At 45.7% G+C, this 20420-nt stretch overlaps 1 protein-coding gene across 2 annotated transcripts in view; it reads left to right on the top strand.

Annotated features, from left to right (window-relative positions):
* Positions 1 to 20420, top strand: part of EP300 (E1A binding protein p300) — a 256187-nt gene that overhangs the window by 135335 nt on the left and 100432 nt on the right. For both annotated transcript variants that reach the window (XM_040408432.1, XM_040408434.1), the window contains exons 17-19: positions 242 to 360; positions 9572 to 9811; positions 11009 to 11097. In XM_040408432.1, the coding sequence (XP_040264366.1) occupies positions 242 to 360; positions 9572 to 9811; positions 11009 to 11097 (448 nt within the window). The remainder of the gene's footprint in view (positions 1 to 241; positions 361 to 9571; positions 9812 to 11008; positions 11098 to 20420) is intronic.

Here is a 20420-nt window from a genome sequence, read left to right as displayed (position 1 = left end):
CTTCTGGTGGCTGGGACTATCTGATCTTGCCTTAGTAATGACGAGATGAGACAAGCACTTTAACAGTGAATTTACTGGTAACAGACTCCCTTTAAACTTAAGTATGTCTCTTTTCAGCATTTGTACAAAGTTCAAAGACAATGCATTATTCGGTTGCTTGCAGTTTTCTTTTTTATAACCTATATTGTGAGATGTAAAGGATATTAACATATACATGTTCATTTTCTCTGTCCTTCTAAAGTTTTTAAACCTGAGGAACTAAGGCAAGCCCTCATGCCTACACTAGAGGCATTATACCGTCAAGATCCAGAATCTCTTCCATTCCGGCAACCTGTTGATCCGCAATTATTGGGAATCCCGGTAAGCTTCTTCTGTTCAATGTTAATGCAATCCTTTTGATAGCTGCCATTGGCATTTGTGTAATGGTATATCTTTTATTTTAACCTTCGTTTATTCAGATGGGACATACATTCCAGTTGCCATTCTCTTTAAAGGGATTCTGTCAACACATTTTACCCCCTACAGTAAAACATAGCTACTTGTAGGTCTCCCTGAGCTGTATTAAATGATGCCCTTATTAACTAATAGTCTTGATTTTATTTCTTGATAAAATAGATTTCTCGCTGGTATCATTGGGGGACACAGGACCGTGGGTATAGCTTGCTGCTGCCACTAGGAGGCGACACTAGGCTGAAAAGTGATAACTCCTCCCCTGCAGGCTATACCCCCTCCAGCCTGGAGAGAGCATACCAGTTTTTTAGCTTAGTGTCGTAGGAGGCAGACCTCCCTGCTTAGCAGGGTGGCTCTTTTACAATTTATTTATTTTATTTTATTTTATTTTATTTCTTTAGGTTAAGGGGCACAGATTCGCATGCGTCTGTCTCCCTGGGAGGCTGGCTGGTGTTGCCTGTTCCACCGCCCTGCCTCCCCCAAGAAGACAAAGCGGACCAGGGCAGCCTCGCTCCCCTGCTTCCCGCCAGCAAGAGGGCCACCTCCTCCCCAGCCCTTCTCTGCCTAAGGACCCCTGATGCCTGGTTCCAGCGGTCGTGGGGTGGCCCTGCTGGACAAGACTAAGGGTGAAGAACACAGATGAAGACAGGTGAGTATTACTGTCCCTCCCTGTCCCCCTCACATGGCCGGTAGCGAATCCTCCGCCCATCTCACCTCAGTACAAAAGGGTTAATCCCATTCCACGGCGGCGGCATCTTATTTTCTGTCTTCCCACCCCTTCCCGATCTAGACATAGCAGGAGGGAGCATTCAAGGGGATTCCGCACCAAACAGGCGCCTTCGGCACCCTATTCCGGACCACCGCTCTCCGACCGGCCGGGTGGGCTTCCCGGTCGGCCAAGCGATGCTTCTTCTAAGCGGCTCCCTTTTTGGGTGCCCGAAGAACGGATCCCCTAGTCCGCCGGACGCCGCAAACTCTAGGTCCCGGCTAATTACTCCTCCGATGGGCTTACGCGGCCAGTAAACACAGGCGGCCGCATTCCGGTAGGGGGGGGGGGGGTTCGGGGGTTCTGTACTGACTATGCGGTGAGTCCCAGTCGGCCGGCGCGATAATTTTGTCCTGGCTTTGCGGCCTTCTAGGCCGCAACTTCCCCCCTCAGGTATGGGGGGGGGGGGGGGGGGGGGTGGGGGAGATCCTTTTTTTCCTAACGCGAATCTCCCCGGGAGCCCGCTGGCTTCGCCCCGGTCCTTGGGCGGCTTAACCCTTCCTGCACAGCCACCTTTTTAAGGCCCCTGTTTACTCTAGGGTCTATCTGCAGGCACAATATGCTTTAATATTGCAGTAAACAGCTCTTCCTGACCTCCTCTCCATATGATGCTAGGTCCTCACTAAAAAAAAAAAAAAAAAAAAAAAACATAATAATTATGCGCCATACAGATCCTGCCCTCCTCAGCCCACATCACAGCAGGATCACCTTGTCTGGTGTACCAATTGGGCCTGTACCCCATCCCAGACAGTGGAGGACTTCTCTCAGTTCTCCCAATCACACTCCGGGCCGTTTGGTTGATAATGCTCCAACTGAGCAAATCCAGTGGAGTACATCTGAGGATTCCCATTCCGCCCTCTGGGCCGGTTGGTTGATAATGCTCCAACTGCGTAAATCCAGTGGAGTACATCCGAAGGATCCCCAACCCTGCCCGCTGAGGCCGGTTGGTTGATAATGCTCCAACTGCGCAAATCCAGTGGAGTACATCTGCAGGATTCCCAATCCGCCCTCCGGGCCGTTTGGTTGATAATACTCCAACTGCGTAAATCCGGTGGAGTACATCCGAAGGATCCCCATTCCACCCGCTGAAGCAGTTTGGTTGATATTGCTCCATTTGCGTAAATCCAGTGGGGTTCATCTGAAGGACCCCAATCTGCCCTCTGAGGCCGGTTGGTTGATAATACTACAACTGCACAAATATCCAACTGCGCAAATCCAGTTGAGGACAACTGAAACTTCCCATCCAGCGGAGGACCTCTGGAAGTTCCCAATCCACCCTCCTGGGTCGTTTGGTTAATAGAGCACCGTCTGTGCAATCCGGTCAGCAGACCTTTAGTTCCATTCCACCTACGGGTAGTTTGGTTCTTATGTCAACACCGCCACAGCCTGCAACAGCCATGGGCTAGAGGCTGAGAGGTGGAACTGCGCACGAGCGGGCCGAAGCAGGACAGTTATTCGGACTCTGACATGAATCCGGATAATTTTTCCAAGATTACGTCCGTGCTAGCCGGTTTTGGTGTATGCATTAACCCCTTCCTTAGGCACACTTCTACTGGATTCAGTGCTTAATTGGGTATTACCTCCTTCCTGAGGCGGACTGACCGCACTAGCATTGGTCTCAATGCCAGCCATAGGTGCCCCTCGTTCTGTGACGGAATTGAAGTTCCACTGGGCTCAGTATCGTCAGCATACATTAACCTTTTGTATAGGTGGCATTATGGCATTCTCACTGCTGTCACAGTTTTACGTACGCATTGCCCCCTTACTGGGCTGGGATAAGGACACTTCCCACAGAGTACAGAACTCGTCATATGCAAGTTCCTGCTAGGTGCGTTACCCCCTTCAAGGTGTGATGTATTTGCACTGCCTCGGGTTACAGTACTTACTGGATATGTTACTCCCGATTTTAGGGCAGTGCTTTCCGTAGGTTTTTCCCCCTGCATTGAGTTGGTAATTACACTTCCGTAGATTGCGGTTCTGACTATCGCGCTACCCCCTTCCCTAACCGGGGGTTTGTGCTACCATTGGTTGCTATTCCATCTCTCATTTGCCATCACATACTTCCTATGGCATTACCCGCTACAAACTATCGATTAACGGGGGAATCACTATGCATCCTTGCATGCGGTATTTCAACTACGCCACGTCTCTAGATGACTTGGCTGCCTTCACAGGTGGCCCTTGGCAACAGTCGGTACCGCTGGTGCCTGATATTCTCCATCTAGTGGCATATGGATACTGACACTAGATACTAGGGATACTCCCATATTGTATCCCTCTTTTCTTCATTTTCTTATTGGAGACACAAAAATGTCGGCCTTTGTGCTCTCAGGGGAGTCATCCAGCCTTATGTGTCCTAGAGACTCCCCATCCCCATGAGCCTCCTCCGTTCAGGTCAGTCACACTGCACAGAGTGCTGTGATCAAGATCCAGCAAGCAGAATATTCCACTGACTCCGGATGCTTCATCCACCACTCATCCTTATCTAGGTGAGGGTGTTATGCTGGCACTCCGCAGTGACTACTACAAGTCTTCTCCTTCGCAGGGGAATCTTCACGCTAGGGCCAGATGCTCCTAATCACTGTAGCGGGACAGCCCCCCTCAGGTAGGGGTTCTACCCTCGTACTAATTTGGCAGTTGCTCCTGTTCAGCGCCTTTTTCAGGTGGAGGGTTTAAGGTTAGCTCTACTAACTGGGCCAGCTTGATACCAGGATTTCTACTGGATGTCCTCAGACCTTCCCCTTATGTCCACGCTGGCGGAGCATGCGGTAGCCCCTACCGCACGAGGGGTGTTTGAGTCACCATTACATGCTAAGGTTCCTACTGCATAGTTCTTTCGTCAGGCAACGGATTCCTTTAACACGAGAATTCAGTGACCTCTACGGTGTGGCCTACTCCTCAGCTGGAGTATGGCGTGAGCATTGCTCTTGGGGCTTGTATGGCCTCCCTTCAGGCGGAGTATCGCATTACTACTAGATTCTGTAGAGCGCCAGTCTCACATGGGAATGGGCTTTAGTTCTGGCCTCTTTCTGGTTTACTACCAATAAGGGTCCGTGGCTCTGACAACTGTTGTCCTTCTGTCGTCGGTTCGGACGTGGCGATGGTGTAGTTACCATGGCTGATCAGCACCTACCTTTGAGTGCGTTCTACTGGGTAGCTCAGTCCCTACGGCACTCGTCAACACTAGATTGCCGTTCGAAACGGGACTTGGATTCTAGTAGTCATACCGTAACGCCATTGGTGCTACCTCTCTTCAGATATCAGTAATGTCTACGTCACCGCAAGCCAATAGTGGTTGTTCTTTCACTGCTCATTCCAGGGGTGGACTGAGAGCCTTCCCAAGACGGGTAGAGCGGGTGTCTGTTACGACGTCCCCCGCTAGTAGGGGTTTTGTCCCTGGAATGGATCACACTTTTCCTTTCCGATCTCTCCTCGAGTTGGATAACTGATCTCCTTATCCTTCTGTCTAGCTGACCAGTAGCCATGGGTTGTACGGCTCTGGAAGCCCATCGCTATTTTGGATGCGTTGGACGTTGTAATCGAACTTCACCCGGCAAGAGTATCTCTCTCATCTTTGTTCCACTCATCTGCCCTTCCAGACAGCGTTGCCGCTTGGTTAAAATATGGTCACTGACTGGGCTTCCCATCACAGGATTGTGCTCACATTACCTTTCTCGCGTGGTGTTGATGCTTTGACCGGCAGTGGGGCACGCCTGGCTCAGGCGTTTGTTTCTTAGTGATTCTAGGGCAGCCTCTCTCACTAGAAATCTCTTCACAAGCCTCTATGGCTATAAGGGCGTTGGTCTACCAATATTCTGCTCCCTAAGGGGCGTTCTCTTGACCAGAGGTGAATCCTGCGGACTTGGCCTTTTAGTTCTACTTCCACAGCTGCGGCCAGGAGCCAGCTATTTGGTGGCGTTAATTTTTTATTTTTATTTTTTTCTCAGAGTTGGTACGCCTTCTGGTACGTACTTTTTTCTTTAAGTATGAACATAGGGGACGGATCCTCTTTTTTTCGCAGAAGGTGGTTGTCTTTCCACGCCCTCACAGATATGGGCTTCTCTTCTTTCTCCCTCGCATTACACAGACCGAGCTCTCCATCAGCCATGTGATTTGGCCTCTGAGCTTGCTTGTCCTTGACTAGCGTTTACAGCCTTACGGACTTCCACCAATTTTTATCATGGGGTCGTTGTCAAGGCTGACGGCCTCCAAAGGATGTTTTCCAGATAGATCCGTTATACAGTTGCTCAGGCATTCCGCCCTCCGGGTAAGGCAACGCCCAGCTGAGTCTTGGACCACCCGACCAGCGGTCGGTGCTTCTAATACGGGTCCATCTCCTTCATGCAGTAACTTCCCAGTGTGGAAGGCAGTGTCTTGATCTTCTGGGCACACGTTCGTCAAGTTTTACCGGGTGCCTTCCTAGGCATCGGCGGATACCGTTCCAGGCAGCAAAGTCTTTCTCGCAGGGTTCATTGGGGGACACAGCTCCCACCCAGTAATTTCTGTTTGCCGTGATTGTTGGCGGTTGTGGAGCCAGTATGGCCCCAGTTCTGGTTTGATCCGATTGGCGTTGGCCAGTTGTTGGTTATTTTTTTTATTTTTTTTATTTTTTTTCTCCTACTCCTATTGCTTGGGCACAAACTGGTATGCTCTCTCCAGGCTGGAGGGGGTATAGCCTGTAGGGGAGGAGTTATCACTTTTCAGCCTAGTGTCGCCTCCTAGTGGCAGCAGCAAGCTATACCCACGGTCCTGTGTCCCCCAATGAACCCCGCGAGAGAGAGATTTTACAGGTGAGTTTCACAAAAATCTCGTTTTTAGTGATATGCTAATGACTTGCATAAGGTGCCCAAGTGGATGTCCTTTCCTAACTTGGTGCCCAGCTGCACCCCTCGGTCTGGTGCCCAGCGCCGCCGCCTTGAGTCCAGCGTCGCCTCTAATATAATATATTCAAGAGCCGGCGTGCTGGCGAAATCCCGCGCTTGCGCCCTGAACACTGTAGTCTGCGCCCGTGCGGACTACAGGTAATGGCATCGTTGAGCGAAGTGCGCATGCACACTTGATTGACTGTTCTCAGAACTCCCATAGAAGTGAATGGAACATGCTGGATGTAGCAGTTTCAAAACAGCTGGAGTGCAGGAGTTGCTGACCCCTGCTGTAGATCCTGTGTACAACAGAATTCAGAAAGAGCATAGATTTAAACATAGAAATTATAAGTTTTACTGACTCAGCTGCTTCTGATGTATGTCATGCTGCCTGTAGATTGCACTGCATTTTGTGATGGCAGTTTCTCTTTAATTTAAGATTTGAAATTAAATATAAAGGTGAACATAGCATTTTAATGTGTACAATGCAATGAAACCTGGTTTCCATTCAGTGGTCACAATTAAAAATTGTGAATGTTTGCTCTTATATACCTATACACTTGAATTCACCTGCCATAGAAAAAAATACATTATTGGTTAAAGCTTCTGTGTCTTAAAGTATTCTTGTATCACATATGCTGTGTGGGGTAGTCTTAATTTGCTATTCTGCCCTAGTCACAGTTTAAAGCTGCATAATAATGAACAAACAACCATGTTTTCCTAATACTCGGAGGGTTACGCCATACCAGTGCTCTGTACCTAAAGATGGTTACTTAGTGAGTGCTTAGCCAGATTACAACAGGTCTGAGGCATTTGGTTTCAACATTTGGCCCCTCCATTATTTCACTAGAGTTGATGGTTATTAGGATTTGTCATCTAATTTCACAATACAAACTACATACAGGTGAAACTCGAAAAATTTGAATATCGTGCAAAGTTCATTTATTTCAGTAATGCAACTGAATAGGTGAAACTAATATGAGATAGACTAATTACATGCAAAGCGAGATATTTCAAGCCTTTGTTATAATTTGGCTGATTATGGCTTACAGCTTATGAAACCCCAAAGTCACAATCTCAGGTACCCTTTGCTCAGGGGATATGGATTAATTAGCTGACTAGAGTGTGACACTTTGAGCCTAGAATATTGAACCTTTTCACAATATTCTTATTTTAAGCTGCATTAATGCAATTCCTTTTAATTTGCATTACTGAAATACAGGGCTGCCCATAATTATTCATACCCCTGGCAAATTTTGACTTTGTTACTTTTATTCAACCAGCAAGTAATTTTTTGACAGGAAATGACATAGGTGTCTCCCAAAAGATAATAAGACTATGTACAAGAGGCATTATTGTGGAAAAGGAAACATTTCTCAGCTTTTATTTACATTTGAGCAAAAAGTTTCCAGTCCAAAATTATTCATACCCTTCTCAATAATCAATAGAAAAGCCTTTATTGGCTATTACAGCAATCAAACTCTTCCTATAATTGCAGACCAGCATTTTGCGTGTCTCCACAGGTATTTTAGCCCATTCATCTTTAGCAATGAGCTCCAAATCTTTCAGGTTGGAGGGTCTTCTTGCCATCACCCTGATCTTTAGCTCCCTCCACAGATTCTCAAGTGGATTCAAGTCTGGACTCTGGCTGGGCCACTCCAAAACGTTATTGTTGTTGTCTGCTAACCATTTCCTCACCACTTTTGCTGTGTGTTTTGGGTCATTGTCATGCTGAAATGTCCACTGGTGACCTAGGCCAAGTTTCTCTGCAGACTGCCTAATGTTGTCGTTGAGAATCCTCATGTATTGCTCTTTTTTTCATGGTGCCGTTTACTGTGATTAGGTTGCCTGGTCCATTGGCTGAAAAACGCCCCCAAAGCATTATGTTCCCACCACCATGTTTGATAGTGGGGATGGTGTTCTTTGGGTTGAAGGCTTCTCGTTTTTTACGCCAAATGAAGGAAACCTCATTGTGACCAAACAATTCAATTTTCGTTTCATCTGACCATAACACAGAAAACCAGAAGTCTTCTTCTTTGTCCAGATGAGCTTTTGCAAAGGCCAAGCGAGCTTTTGTGCCTTATCTGGAGAAGTGGAGTACTCCTTGGTCTACATTGTGTAGTGTCCCTTGGATTGTCTGCCTTGAGACATTGCCACAAGCAGAGCCCAGATTCACCAGGATGGCCTTGGTGGTGATCCTTGGATTCTTTTTCACCTCTCTAACTATCCTTGTGGCCAGCACAGGTGTCACTTTTGGCTTCCGACCACGTCCTCTGAGATTTTCCACAGTGCGGAACATCTTGTATTTTTTTATAATACTTTGCACTGTAGACACTGGAACTTGAAAACATTTAGAAATGGCCTTGTAGCCCTTTCCTGACTTGTGAGCAGCCACAATGCGCAGCCGCAGGTCCTCACTGAGCTCCTTTGTCTTAGCCATGACTGTCCACAAATCAACTGCAGAGAGCTGCTGTTTTTCACCTGTTGAGTTGATTAAAACAGCTGTTCCCAATCAGGGTAATTAGGATGCTTTAGAACAGCTTGGACTATTTGGAATGGTATAGAACTTTCGATTTTCCCACAGACTCTGACAGTTTGTGAAGGGTATGAATAATTTTAGACTGGACACTTTTTGCTCAAATGTAAATAAAAGCTGAGAAATGTTTTTTTTTCCCACAATAATGCCTCTTGTACATCATCTTATCTTTTGGGAGACACCTATGTCATTTCCTGTCAAAAAATAACTTGCTGGTTGAACAAAAGTAACCAAGTCAAAATTTGCCAGGGGTATGAATAATTATGGGCAGCACTCTAAATGGACTTTTGCACGATATTCTAATTTTTCGAGTTTCACCTATTACATTGCTGACCGCACTGCTCAGAGATTTCATGTTGGCACTGTTTGAGCCATAGCTGAAGTTTCAAAAATTAAAAAAAGTGCAGTATGAAAAATAAGTCCTGGTTCTCAGAAAGCAATTAAAAAAATATATATATTTTTAAGTGTAACAAAATGATATACTGTATCACCACAATTGTACTGACCTGCCAAATAACATTGTCATGTATTGACCATAACAATGAACCTCAGAATGTGGCAGTATTGCTTTACCATTCCATTCAAGCTTTTCCAATACATTATATGGTATGCTAAATGGTGCCATTAAAGAAAATGCATCTCATCCTGCTAAAAACAAGCTCTCATATGGTTAGGTCAAAGGGAAATATCATCACTGATAAATTGGCTTGGTCCTTAAGGGCTACCTAAGTTGCACAAGAGATTATTATTATTCGTAATAGTATTAAGTAGCCTTCCTGTGTGTTAGTTATCATTTCTTTGGGAACACTCATGCTTCCATTTGGTTATGACTTTGGTAAGTAAAATTCCATTTGTGATAGGATTGTGCTTTGCTAATGTTGTTTTTGCTTTGCATCCTCTCAGAGTAGTAATGCGTTATAACTTCTTATGATTCAGAAAAATACCTCTGTCCTGCAGGATTACTTTGAGATTGTGAAGACTCCTATGGACCTGTCCACCATTAAACGCAAGTTAGATACAGGGCAGTACCAGGAACCTTGGCAGTATGTGGAAGACATCTGGCTGATGTTCAACAACGCTTGGCTTTATAACAGAAAAACTTCTCGCGTGTACAAGTACTGCTCAAAGTTAGCTGAAGTGTTTGAACAGGAGATTGATCCCGTCATGCAGAGTCTGGGATACTGTTGTGGCAGAAAGGTTTGTATTTATATTGTATAGGGTTGTCAGTATGAAATACTTGCACCTGCTACATGTGTATTGGGTAAAGCACTCCTTTCTAGAACTTTTTACATTAGAACTGTCCTGTTTTCACTACCAGATCGGGGTTTATTGTTGGTAGTATTAGGCTGGTTTCACACGGGTGTTGCGGGAGAAGATGCGGGTGCGTCTCGGGAACATGCGCAATTTTTCTGCGCGAGTGGAAAACAATATAATGCGTTTTGCATGCGCGTGAGAAAAATCGGCATGTTTGGTACCCGAACTTCTTCACAGAAGTTCGGGTTTGGTGTTCTGTAGATTGTATTATTTTCCCTTATAACATGGTTATAAGGGAAAATAATAGCATTCTGAATACAGAATGCATAGTACAATAGGGCTGGAGGGGTTAAAAAAAATTAAAAATAAAATTAAACTCACCTTAATCCACTTGTTCGTGCAGCCCGGCTTCTCTTCTGTCTTCTTTCTTCAGGACCTGGGTAAAGGACCTGTGGTGACGTCACTGCGCTCATCACATGGTCCATCACATGATCTTTTACCGTGGTGATGGATCATGTGATGGGCCATGTGATGAGCGCAGTGACGTCATCACAGGTCCTTTACCCAGGTCCTGAAGACAGAAGAGAAGCCGAGCTGCGCGAACAAGTGGATTAAGGTGAGTTAAAAAATGTTTTTTTTTTAACCCCTCCAGTCCTATTGTATTATGCATTCTGTATTCAGAATGCTATTATTTTCCCTTATAACCATGTTATAAGGGAAAATAATAAAGATCGGGTCCCCATCCCGATAGTCTCCTAGCAACCGGGTGTGAAAATCGCACCGCATCCGCACTTGCTTGCGGATGCTTGCGATTTTCACGCAGCCCCATTCACTTCTATGGGGCCTGCGTTGCGTGAAAAACGCACAAAATAGAGCATGCTGCGATTTTCACGCAACGCACAAGTGATGCGTGAAAATCACAGCTCATGTGAATAGCCCCATAGAAATGAATGCACGCATTGCATCCACGCGGAAAACTCGCCCGTGTGAAAGGGGCTTTAGAGATGTCCAGAAAAAAGTAATGTTGAATGCTTGTGCAAAGCAGATTTTGATCTAAAGCAAAAAAATGTGATGGGTTTACTAGCATGAGATAAGTGATTCTTTAAACTGCATTTTTACTTACTTGGCACTATCTTACAGCTTGAATTCTCTCCGCAAACCCTATGCTGTTATGGCAAACAGTTATGCACAATTCCACGTGATGCCACGTACTACAGTTATCAGAATAGGTAAGTACTCCCAGAAAAGCAATTAAAAATAGTTTTTAGTGCTTAAAGAGCAATTTCAGAATATTCAAAAAAAATTAAAAATACTATGGTCCCCTCATGATCTTATTTTTTTCCTGGGTGTAGTATTAGTTCACTTGCAATCTTAAGTGGTATTCAGCAAGCAGAGGCAGCAGTACCACCCAGGTTATACATAATTAAGTTGGTTTTAAACAAGACAACTGTCAGTTGAACCGCAGTTAAGAGTCCGCAATATACTTTTGATTGCCCTAATATACAATAGCTGAGGATCAGCTGACTGTGGAATTAAAAACGAAAAAAGTGCCGTAAAACCTATTTTTAAATATTATAACAATTTAATGGACTGGTTATAGTCCCAGTAATCTGTTTTGAGTGGAAATTGCTCTTTAAAGGATTTTTTTTTTTTCTTGCCATACATTTTTACAAGTTGATTTTACTTTTTGAGATGGGGAGCTATTCTAGTATCTACTTTTTAGTTTAAGACTTTTTTCATTAATGTTAAAAGAAAAAAAATCTGATTTTGAGAAGTGCAGATTCTCGTCACCCTATTTCTGCTTCTGTTTGTACCCTGCCTGTAATCAATAGATGTCTTGGCTTCTATGCTCTATCTAGTCATACGCTAAAAAAAGGTACTTAACATAAGTTTGTCTACCTCTTAATTCACAAAACATTTAGTGTTGCGTGTGGGCAGGCATTTTGTTTAGATCTTCTCAGCTAACCTGCAGATGAACTGTGTGAAGAGCCACATCTTCAATGTCTACACTTCTAAAATAAGTCATTGAATAGCTGTCCCTTATATTCCTAGTTGCTTAAATTTGATATCCATTAAACCAATAACTTCAAGTTGGAATAAGACTTGAAATTACTTGTAATACTTGCATACAAAAACCTTTGTTCTGCTTTTTAGAGAAATGTTACCCTAAATTTTCAGACATCAGGTGTCTTTAGAGAAACAAGTTCCCAGTGAAGCTATTGCATAAAGCAGTTTTGGTACTGCTTAGGTCAGACTTAACCCTATGGTCATGTTTAGAGTACAGATTCCTTCCACAGAATGAGTGGTCAAAATGGTTCTTTGCAGTGAATTTGTGTTTATGCTAATGACCTATCCTCAAGATAGGTCATCAGTGTGATCAGTGGGTGTCAGACTCCTGACACCCTCGCTGATCAGCTGTTTGAAGAAGCCACAGCACCTCAATGAGCGCTGTGGCCTTCCAGACCTTACCAGGCACAGCACTGTCCATTTGATAGTGGCTGTGCTTTGAATTGCAGCTCAGCCCCATAAATTTTTTGGGATAGGAGCAGACTTAAAGGGGGTCATTTAACAAACCGCTGTAAAGTTGAACTGGCTTAGTTGCCCATATCAACCAATCAGATTCCACCTTTCATTATGGACAGCTTCTTTAGAAAATGAAAGTAGAAATCTTATTGGTTGTTATGGGCAGCTAGGCCAGTTCTACTTTTACATCAGTTTGATAAATGGAACCCCCATCCCCCCCCCAAAAAAAAAATATATTTTCTGATTTTACAGTTTTTTTATTTTTTATTTCCAGTTATGGGGGCGGCCATCTTGCCTGAGTTGTTCTTAACAACATTTAGAAAGCATTTAAAGAAGTGCTTTATAGCAGCCACATGGGCCATAGGCACATGGCCCTATTGACTTCTGTGGGAGAGTTTTCTAGGCATGCTCATGCAGAGGTCATTGTACAAGGAAAGAATAGATGAGCTCTGACAATCACCTATTGTGAATAGTGGATCCAATAGTCATGGCTGTAAATGTTGGCACCCCTGAATTTTTCAAGGAAATGAAGTATTTCTCACAGAAAAGTATCTCAGTAACACATGACATAATGTCACACCAAACTCCAAAAATGGCCTGGACAAAATTATTGGCACCCTTTCAAAATTGTGGATAAATAAGATTGTTTCAAGCATGTGATGCTCCTTTAAACTCACCTGGGGCAAGTAACAGATGTGGGCAATATAATAATCGCATATGAAAGCAGATAAAAAGGAGAGAAGTTCACTTAGTCTTTGCATTATGTGTCTGTGCGCGCCACACTAAGCACGGACAACAGAAAAAGGAGACGAGAACTTGAGAACCAAAATTATGGAAAAATATCAACAATCTCAAGGTTACAAGTCCATCTCCAAAGATCTAGATCTGCCTTTGTTCACAGTGCGCAACGTCAAGAAGTTTACAACCATGGCGCTGTAGTTAATCTCCCTGGGTGTGGACAGAAGAGAAAAATTGATGAAAGGTGTCAAAGCAGGATAGTCCGGATGGTGGATAGGCAGCCCCAAACAAGTTCCAAAGATATTCAAGCTGTCCTGCAGGCTCAGGGAGCATCAGTGTCAGCGCGGAGTATCCCGCGACATTTAAATTAAATGAAACACTAGGGCAGACTACATTTTGCAAAAATGAACTTGAGTAAACCAAAATCCTTCTGGGAAAACGTCTTGTGGACAGATGAGACCAAGATAGAGCTTTTTGGTAAAGCACATAATTCTACTGTTTACCGAAAACTGAATGAGGCCTACAAGGAAAAGAACACAGTACCTTCAGTGGAGGTTCATTAATGGTGGAGGTTCATTAATGTTTTGGGGTTGTTTTGCTGCCTCTGGCACTGGGTGCCTTGAATGTGTGCAAGACATCATGAAATCTGAGGATTACCAACGGATTTTGGGTCGCACTGTAGAGCCCAGTGTCAGAAAGCTGGGTTTGCGTCCGAGATCTTGGGTCTTCAGCAGTACAATGACCCTAAACATATGTCATAAAGCACCCAGAAATAGATGGCAACAAAGCGCTGGAGAGTTCTGAAGTGGCCAGCAATGTGTCCAGATCTAAATCCCATTGAACACCTGTGGAGAGATCTTAAAATTGCTGTTGGCTAAAAGGCGCCCTTCCAATAAGAGACCTGGAGCAGTTTGCTAAGGAAGAGTAGTCCAAAATTCCGGGTGAGAGGTGTCAGAAGTAGGGATCGACCGATATTGATTTTTTTTTGTATGGATACCGATAATTTGTGAACGTTCAGGCCGATAGCCGATAATTTATACCGATATTCTGGGAATTTTCATTTTTGAAAAAAATAAATCAATTCCTACACAAATCTGCTGAAAATTTAATGTTTATTGTTAGCGTGTAGTTTTTTTTTGTTTTTTTTTTGTAAATCTTTCTTTTTCATTCATACTTAATATTTTGGTGTGTGGTTTTTTTTATTTATTTTTATTCCAATGAAGAGAAATCTCTCATTTATTCATATTCAGGAGGCGGGAGCTGGCTGCAGAATCACATAGCCGGCTCCCGACCTCTATGAGCGGTAGCTGCGATCCGTGGCACCTGAGGGCTTAACTACTGCAGATCGCAGCTATGTGGTCTGGCCCGAATTCTTCCCGCCTTGCCTTCCCCTCCCCCTGTAGCTCGCAGAGCCCCGCCCTCGGTTCTCAGGTAGTTAACCCTTCCTGGTCAGCCTTCTCTTGAAGCTGACACAGGGTTATATGGGGTTCTGGCTAAGGGGCTTTACTGCTGAGGGACTGCTCCTCTGCCTCTTGCCCAATTGAGGTGAGCATCCCAGTTTTTTAATAAAAAAATAAATGAACACAAATAAGTCCATTCGGGTCCTCCCCCCTCAGTCGGTGTCAGACTGTGCCTGTGTCCTATCGCGGTCAAAAGAGGACCCTTCAGTTTTCCATTCACCCTCCGGGGTCACTTTGGTTAACAAGCGCTGCATACGCAATCCAATGGTAGATCTCTCTGTCTTTCCACTCACCCTCTGGGGCCGTGTGGTTGCCATGCGCTGCCTGCGCAATCCAACGGTGTACATCCGGACCTTCCCACTCACCATCCGGGGTCGTTTGGTTGATAAAACGCTACCTGCGCAAATCCAATTGTGTACATCCAGACTTCCCAATCACCCTCAGGGCTCGTTTGGTTAATAAAGCACGACTTGCGCAATCCAATGGTGGACATCCGGACCTTCCCAATCACCCTCCGGGGTCAGTTTGGTTGATAAAGCGCTGCCTGGGCAATCCAATGGTGGATCTGCGGATCTTTCCAATCACCCTCCTGGGTCGTTTGTTGGGATATGCACCGCCGGCACAATCCAATGGTGGATCTCCAGACTTTCCCAATCCGCCGTCCGAGGTCGTTTGATTAACAAAGAACTGCCTGTGCAAACCAATGGAGGACCTCTGAAAATTCCCAATTCACCCTCTGGGGTCTTTTGGTTGATATACCTCCGCCTGCGCAATCTGGTGAGTAAACCTCTAGACATTGCCATTCCACCCCAAGTAATTTGGTTGATAGATTCCACCGGCACAGTCTCAGCTGCCATGGGCATGTTCTTGTGAGGCAGGATTGCACATAGTGGGCCAGTGCAGGATATATTCCTCCTCGGTCACCTCCACACCCCCACCCTTCCTCCCTAGGGTCACGCTCAGGCGCACCCTCCCTGGAGAGGTTCGGTCTGAAAGGGGGATCAGTGGTTCGGTCTCGGCCGTGATTCCAGTGTGATCTTCCAAAAGGGTGTCAGAGGTAGACAGCAGTACTTGTCGTATGCATTACCCCCTTTCTCAGGCGGAGTATTTGCACTACTACTGGATGTTGCCTTCCTCTATTGGGGTATAACCGCGCTAGCACTGTTTCAGTGCCGGCAGTAGGTGTTTCCCCTTTTATTAGGTGGGGGAACTGTTTTCCCACTGGGGACAGTACTTATGGTAGGCATTAGCCTCTTGCATAGGTGGCGCTATGGCATTGTTCCTGGTTCAGTGTTTACTGTATGTATTACCCCCTTACGTAGGTGTGGTATGGATACGGACTCTCCTTATGCCTTGCCCTTTCCGTCAGAGGCGTACTCTCTCTACTTGGATTCAGTTCCTGCTGGATGCATTACCACCCTCATGGTGGAGTATTTGCACTACCACTAGTGTAGTGCTTGCCGTAAGCATTACCCCCTTTAAATGGTGGGATAATTGCAACATTGCCTTTTCCACGACTGATCCACTACCGTGGGGAATGAGTACACATCTTGGATGTTGCACTTCAACTACGCCACGGTTATAGTTGTCTTAGCTTCTTTTACAAGTGGAGCGTAGCGAGTATCGATACACGCTGGTGCCCTGTACTCTTCTTCTCATGGTATTTCGGTGCCGCCAGGGATACTGTGGCTGTTTCCACGTTGTGTCTTTGTCCTTGGTGCCATTTTAGGGGATGAGTATGACAACCTCTCTCCCCAGGGGGTTGCCCAGCGTCACTCATGTGTCCTAGCGTCCCCTATATCCATGGCCCCCACTGTCCCAATATGGGTCTTCAACAATATGTAGTGCGTACACCATGGCACGTAATATTGTGATTACGTTTCAGCAAGTCGAGTGTTTCACTGACTCTATATTCCCTATCCACCATTTTTGATGTGGGAAGTAGTTGTGCTGGCACTCTGGTTTAGCATTGCAGCGTGTTCTCCTCCGCTGATGTAGATTTTTTACGCTGGTACTAGCGTTCGCAGTCGCTGCAGTGGGTCATTCCCTCAGGTAGGGGTTCTACCCTGACGCTGCCTTGGCGGTTGTTCCTGTTCAACGCCCTTCACCGGTGAAGTATTTAAGGTTAGTTCTCCTTCCTGAGGCAGTATGGTACCATGGCCTCTACCAGATCCCTCTAGTCTGCCCCTCAGCTTGTGCTGGTGGGCGCACTGCGGCTACTACAGTACGGGGTCCTGGAGTAGCCATTACATACTCTGGCTCGTCCTACACGGCTCCTTCGTCAGGTGACTAATTCTTCTAACGCTAGATTTGGTGGCGTACGCTGCATGGCCTCCTCCTTAGGCAGGGTGTGGCACCGCCACTATCATCCGGTGGCTACTTCGGTGTAGTGCCAGTCTCAGATGGGGAATGGGCTTTGCCTTGTCATTTTTTCTTCCATTTTTCTTTTCCTTTTCTGGCTCAGGGTTCACGGCCACTTCGCAAACCTTGGTAGCTCCTACGTTACTACTTCCCCTCATCTATGTGGATGCAGGGTATTGGTTCTGTTTTTTTTTTTCTTCCAAGTCCTGTTCCGGACCGACTGTTGGGCTGTGACGTTTTTTCCAACTCCTACCCGTTGGTCCTGCGTGTACTACCCGTATCTACAACTACCTCTCAAGACTTGACTAGTGACTGCCATGTCAGTCCGATGTAGTCATGCCTTTTCACTGCACGTTCCGTGGCTAGACTACGAGACTCACCAGGCTTAACAGGGGTGCTGTCACGACTGTTGATGGAATTTCGTTTCTGGAACGGAACACCCCTTCTTTTCTAACTCTTCAAGGCAGGAGTTTTTTCTCTCGTCTTGGTCTGTCCGAAATTTTCTGTCAAGCAGTGTTGCTACTCCGTCAATACACGGTCGTTGACGGAACTCCACCGCCGGTGATTCTCATATAGTCTCTGCTTTTACCTAGCCAATGTGTTGTTTCCTTGGCACATGCGGTTCCTCCATACCGTCCTCCTTTACCGCCTTGGTATCTGACCTTAGTCCTTTCAGCACTCCGGAATTCTCCCCTTGAACCCTTGCGGGAGATGTCGCTCCGACTCCTGTTCTGGAAGGTGTTTTTTTCTTGTTGCTATCACATCCATCAGATGGGTGTCCGGGTTGGGGCGCTCTCTTGCAGAGAACCTCCTGGTTCTAACAGGGATAAGCGGTTCCCCGGCCCGTTCATTACTTTCTCCGACGGTGGTCTCTGAGTTCCATTTCAATGAAGAAACTGTCCTTCAATCACTGTATCCCTCCCCTTCACCCCCTAGGGATCGGGAGTTAGATCATTTGGAAGTTGTCAGGGCTCTGACTGTTTATTGCCAGCCTCCAGTTCCTTCCGGTGTACGGACTCTCCTTTTTTGTCATCATGGAGGGTCCTCGCAAGGCATTGGCGGCCTCCAGGGGCCAATTGCACATCTACATTTGCTTAAGCGTACTGCACCCGCCCTTCGGTGTCACTGCTCACTGCACCAGAGCGGTGGCGCTCTTGGGCTCGGAGGATTCAAAGTTCGGCCGCGCGGTTGTGCAGGGCGGCTACTGTCCTCCTTGCGCACATTTACATAAGTTTGCCAGATGCATGCTTATACTTTGGTGGGCGCCGCTTTTGGACCACTTGGTCTTGCAGGCGGCAGTTCTTAGTTACCTGCAGGGGTGCTTACTCCATGGGTCTGTGGTTTCCCTCCCTGTGGACTGCTCTAGGATGTCCCACGGTCTGTGTCCCCCAATGAATATGGGCGAGAAAACGAGTTTTTTGTAAAACTTACCTGTAAAATCTCTTTCTCGCTCTTCATTGGGGGGACAAAGAACCCACCCAGTATTATTGTTCGACCACAGTTGTGGCTGTTGCTGGTTAGAACCTGGTTTGGTTCTTGGCATTGTTACTGTTCCACGTTTTTTTTGTTGGTTTACTTGCTTTTCACAAACTGAAGCTCTCTCTCTAGGCTGGAGGGAGTATAGCTGCCGGGGGAGGAGCTAACAGCTTTTTACTAGTGTCATCGCCTCCTAGAGGACATAGCTATACCCACGGTCTCTGTGTCCCCCAATGAAGAGCGAGAAAGAGATTTTACAGGCAAGTTTTACAAAAATCTTGTTTTTTCCTCCCTTTTTTGGTTTTGTTCCAATACACACAAAGGGACAAAACATGAGTTACTGCAATGTGAAAAATACTTCATTTTCTTGAAAAATTTCAGGGGTGCACAATTTGCGGCCATGACTGTAGATGATATAATTACAGGCAGGATTAGAAAGAGTTAACTGCAGTAAAGTGATGCGTACAAACCAAGAAGTGACGCTTTTTAGACTAAGGCCTCTTTCACATGGGCGTTGCGGGAAAAGGTGCGGGTGCTTTGCGGGAACATGTGCGATTTTTCCATGCGAGTGCAAAACATTGTAATGCGTTTTGCACGCGCGTGAGAAATCTGCATGTTTGGTACCCGAACTTCTTCACAGAAGTTCCGGCTTGGGATCGGTGTTCTGTAGATTGTATTATTTTCCCTTATAACATGGTTATAAAGGGAAAATAATAGCATTCTGAATACAGAATGCATAGTACAATAGCGCTGGAGCGGTTAAAAAATAAATAAAAATAATTTAACTCACCTTAATCCACTTGATCGCGCAGCCCAACTTCTCTTCTGCTGTGTGCAGGAAAAGGACCTGTGGTGACGTCACTCCGGTCATCACAGGGTTCGTCACATGATCTTTTACCATCGTGATGGATCATGTGATGACCGGAGTGACGTCACCACAGGTCCTTTTCCTGCACACAGCAAAGAAGACAGAAGAGAAGCCGGGCTGCGCGATCAAGTGGATTAAGGTGAATTAAATTTAATTTTTTATTTTTTTTATTTTTTAACCCCTCCAGCGCTATTGTACTATGCATTCTGTATTCAGAATGCTATTATTTTCCCTTTATAACCATGTCATAAGGGAAAATAATAATGATCGGGTCTCCATCCTGATCGTCTCCTAGCAACCGTGCGTGAAAAACGCACCGCACTTGCGTTACGTGAAAAACGCACAAAGAGGAGCATGCTGTGATTTTCACGCAACGCACAAGTGATGCGTGAAAATCACCGCTCATGTGCACAGCCCCATAGAAATGAATGGGTCAGGATTCAGTGCGGGTGCAATGCGTTCAACTTACGCATCGCATCCGTGCGGAATACTCGCCCGTGTGAAAGTGGCCTAAAGGCTGTATTATACCAGACGATTGTTGGGAAGGAAGTATTGTTTCCCAGCATTCACCTGCTCACTAGTGGAGGAGAGCACTGCTATTATATGCCACGATCTCTTCCACTACACAGGGAGGACCGACCTCACACTGATTCTACTTACCTGTGTCTCTGCATCGCTCCTGGTCCCCACACTGCCGCACAGCTGTTCCTCCCCGTGCACGGATGAAAACATTCGGGGTTGGGAGCAGCCAATGGCAGACTGGGACGAGCCTCCTTAGTGTCACCCGCGATGCTAGGGAGGCTCGTTGCTTTGCTCTGTCAAGATGGTGGCCCAATAATCATGTTCAGGAAATAATAGAAAAAAAATCTACAATCAGAATAATAGCTTATAGGTGATATTGTCCACACATCTTTTTCATATGTAATGTTTGAGGCCAATATGACCCCATGACTTCAGTTTTGTTGGGCTGTATTAAAAATACACATTGGCACAAGCCTGCATTTAAGGTACTACTATCTCATGGTAGGGATAGCTGGCAGAATAAACTTAGATTGAATTTGTGGTTCTTCACATTTAATGGTGTACTTTAAAAATATTGCTTTGGCATTGCAACATTGCTAGTGTC

The sequence above is a fragment of the Bufo bufo genome, chromosome 9 (assembly GCF_905171765.1).
Source record: "Bufo bufo chromosome 9, aBufBuf1.1, whole genome shotgun sequence".
In the NCBI taxonomy this organism is placed as follows: domain Eukaryota; kingdom Metazoa; phylum Chordata; class Amphibia; order Anura; family Bufonidae; genus Bufo; species Bufo bufo.
Note: the sequence above shows the minus strand (reverse complement) of the source record. Positions and strands in the feature narration are given on the sequence as shown.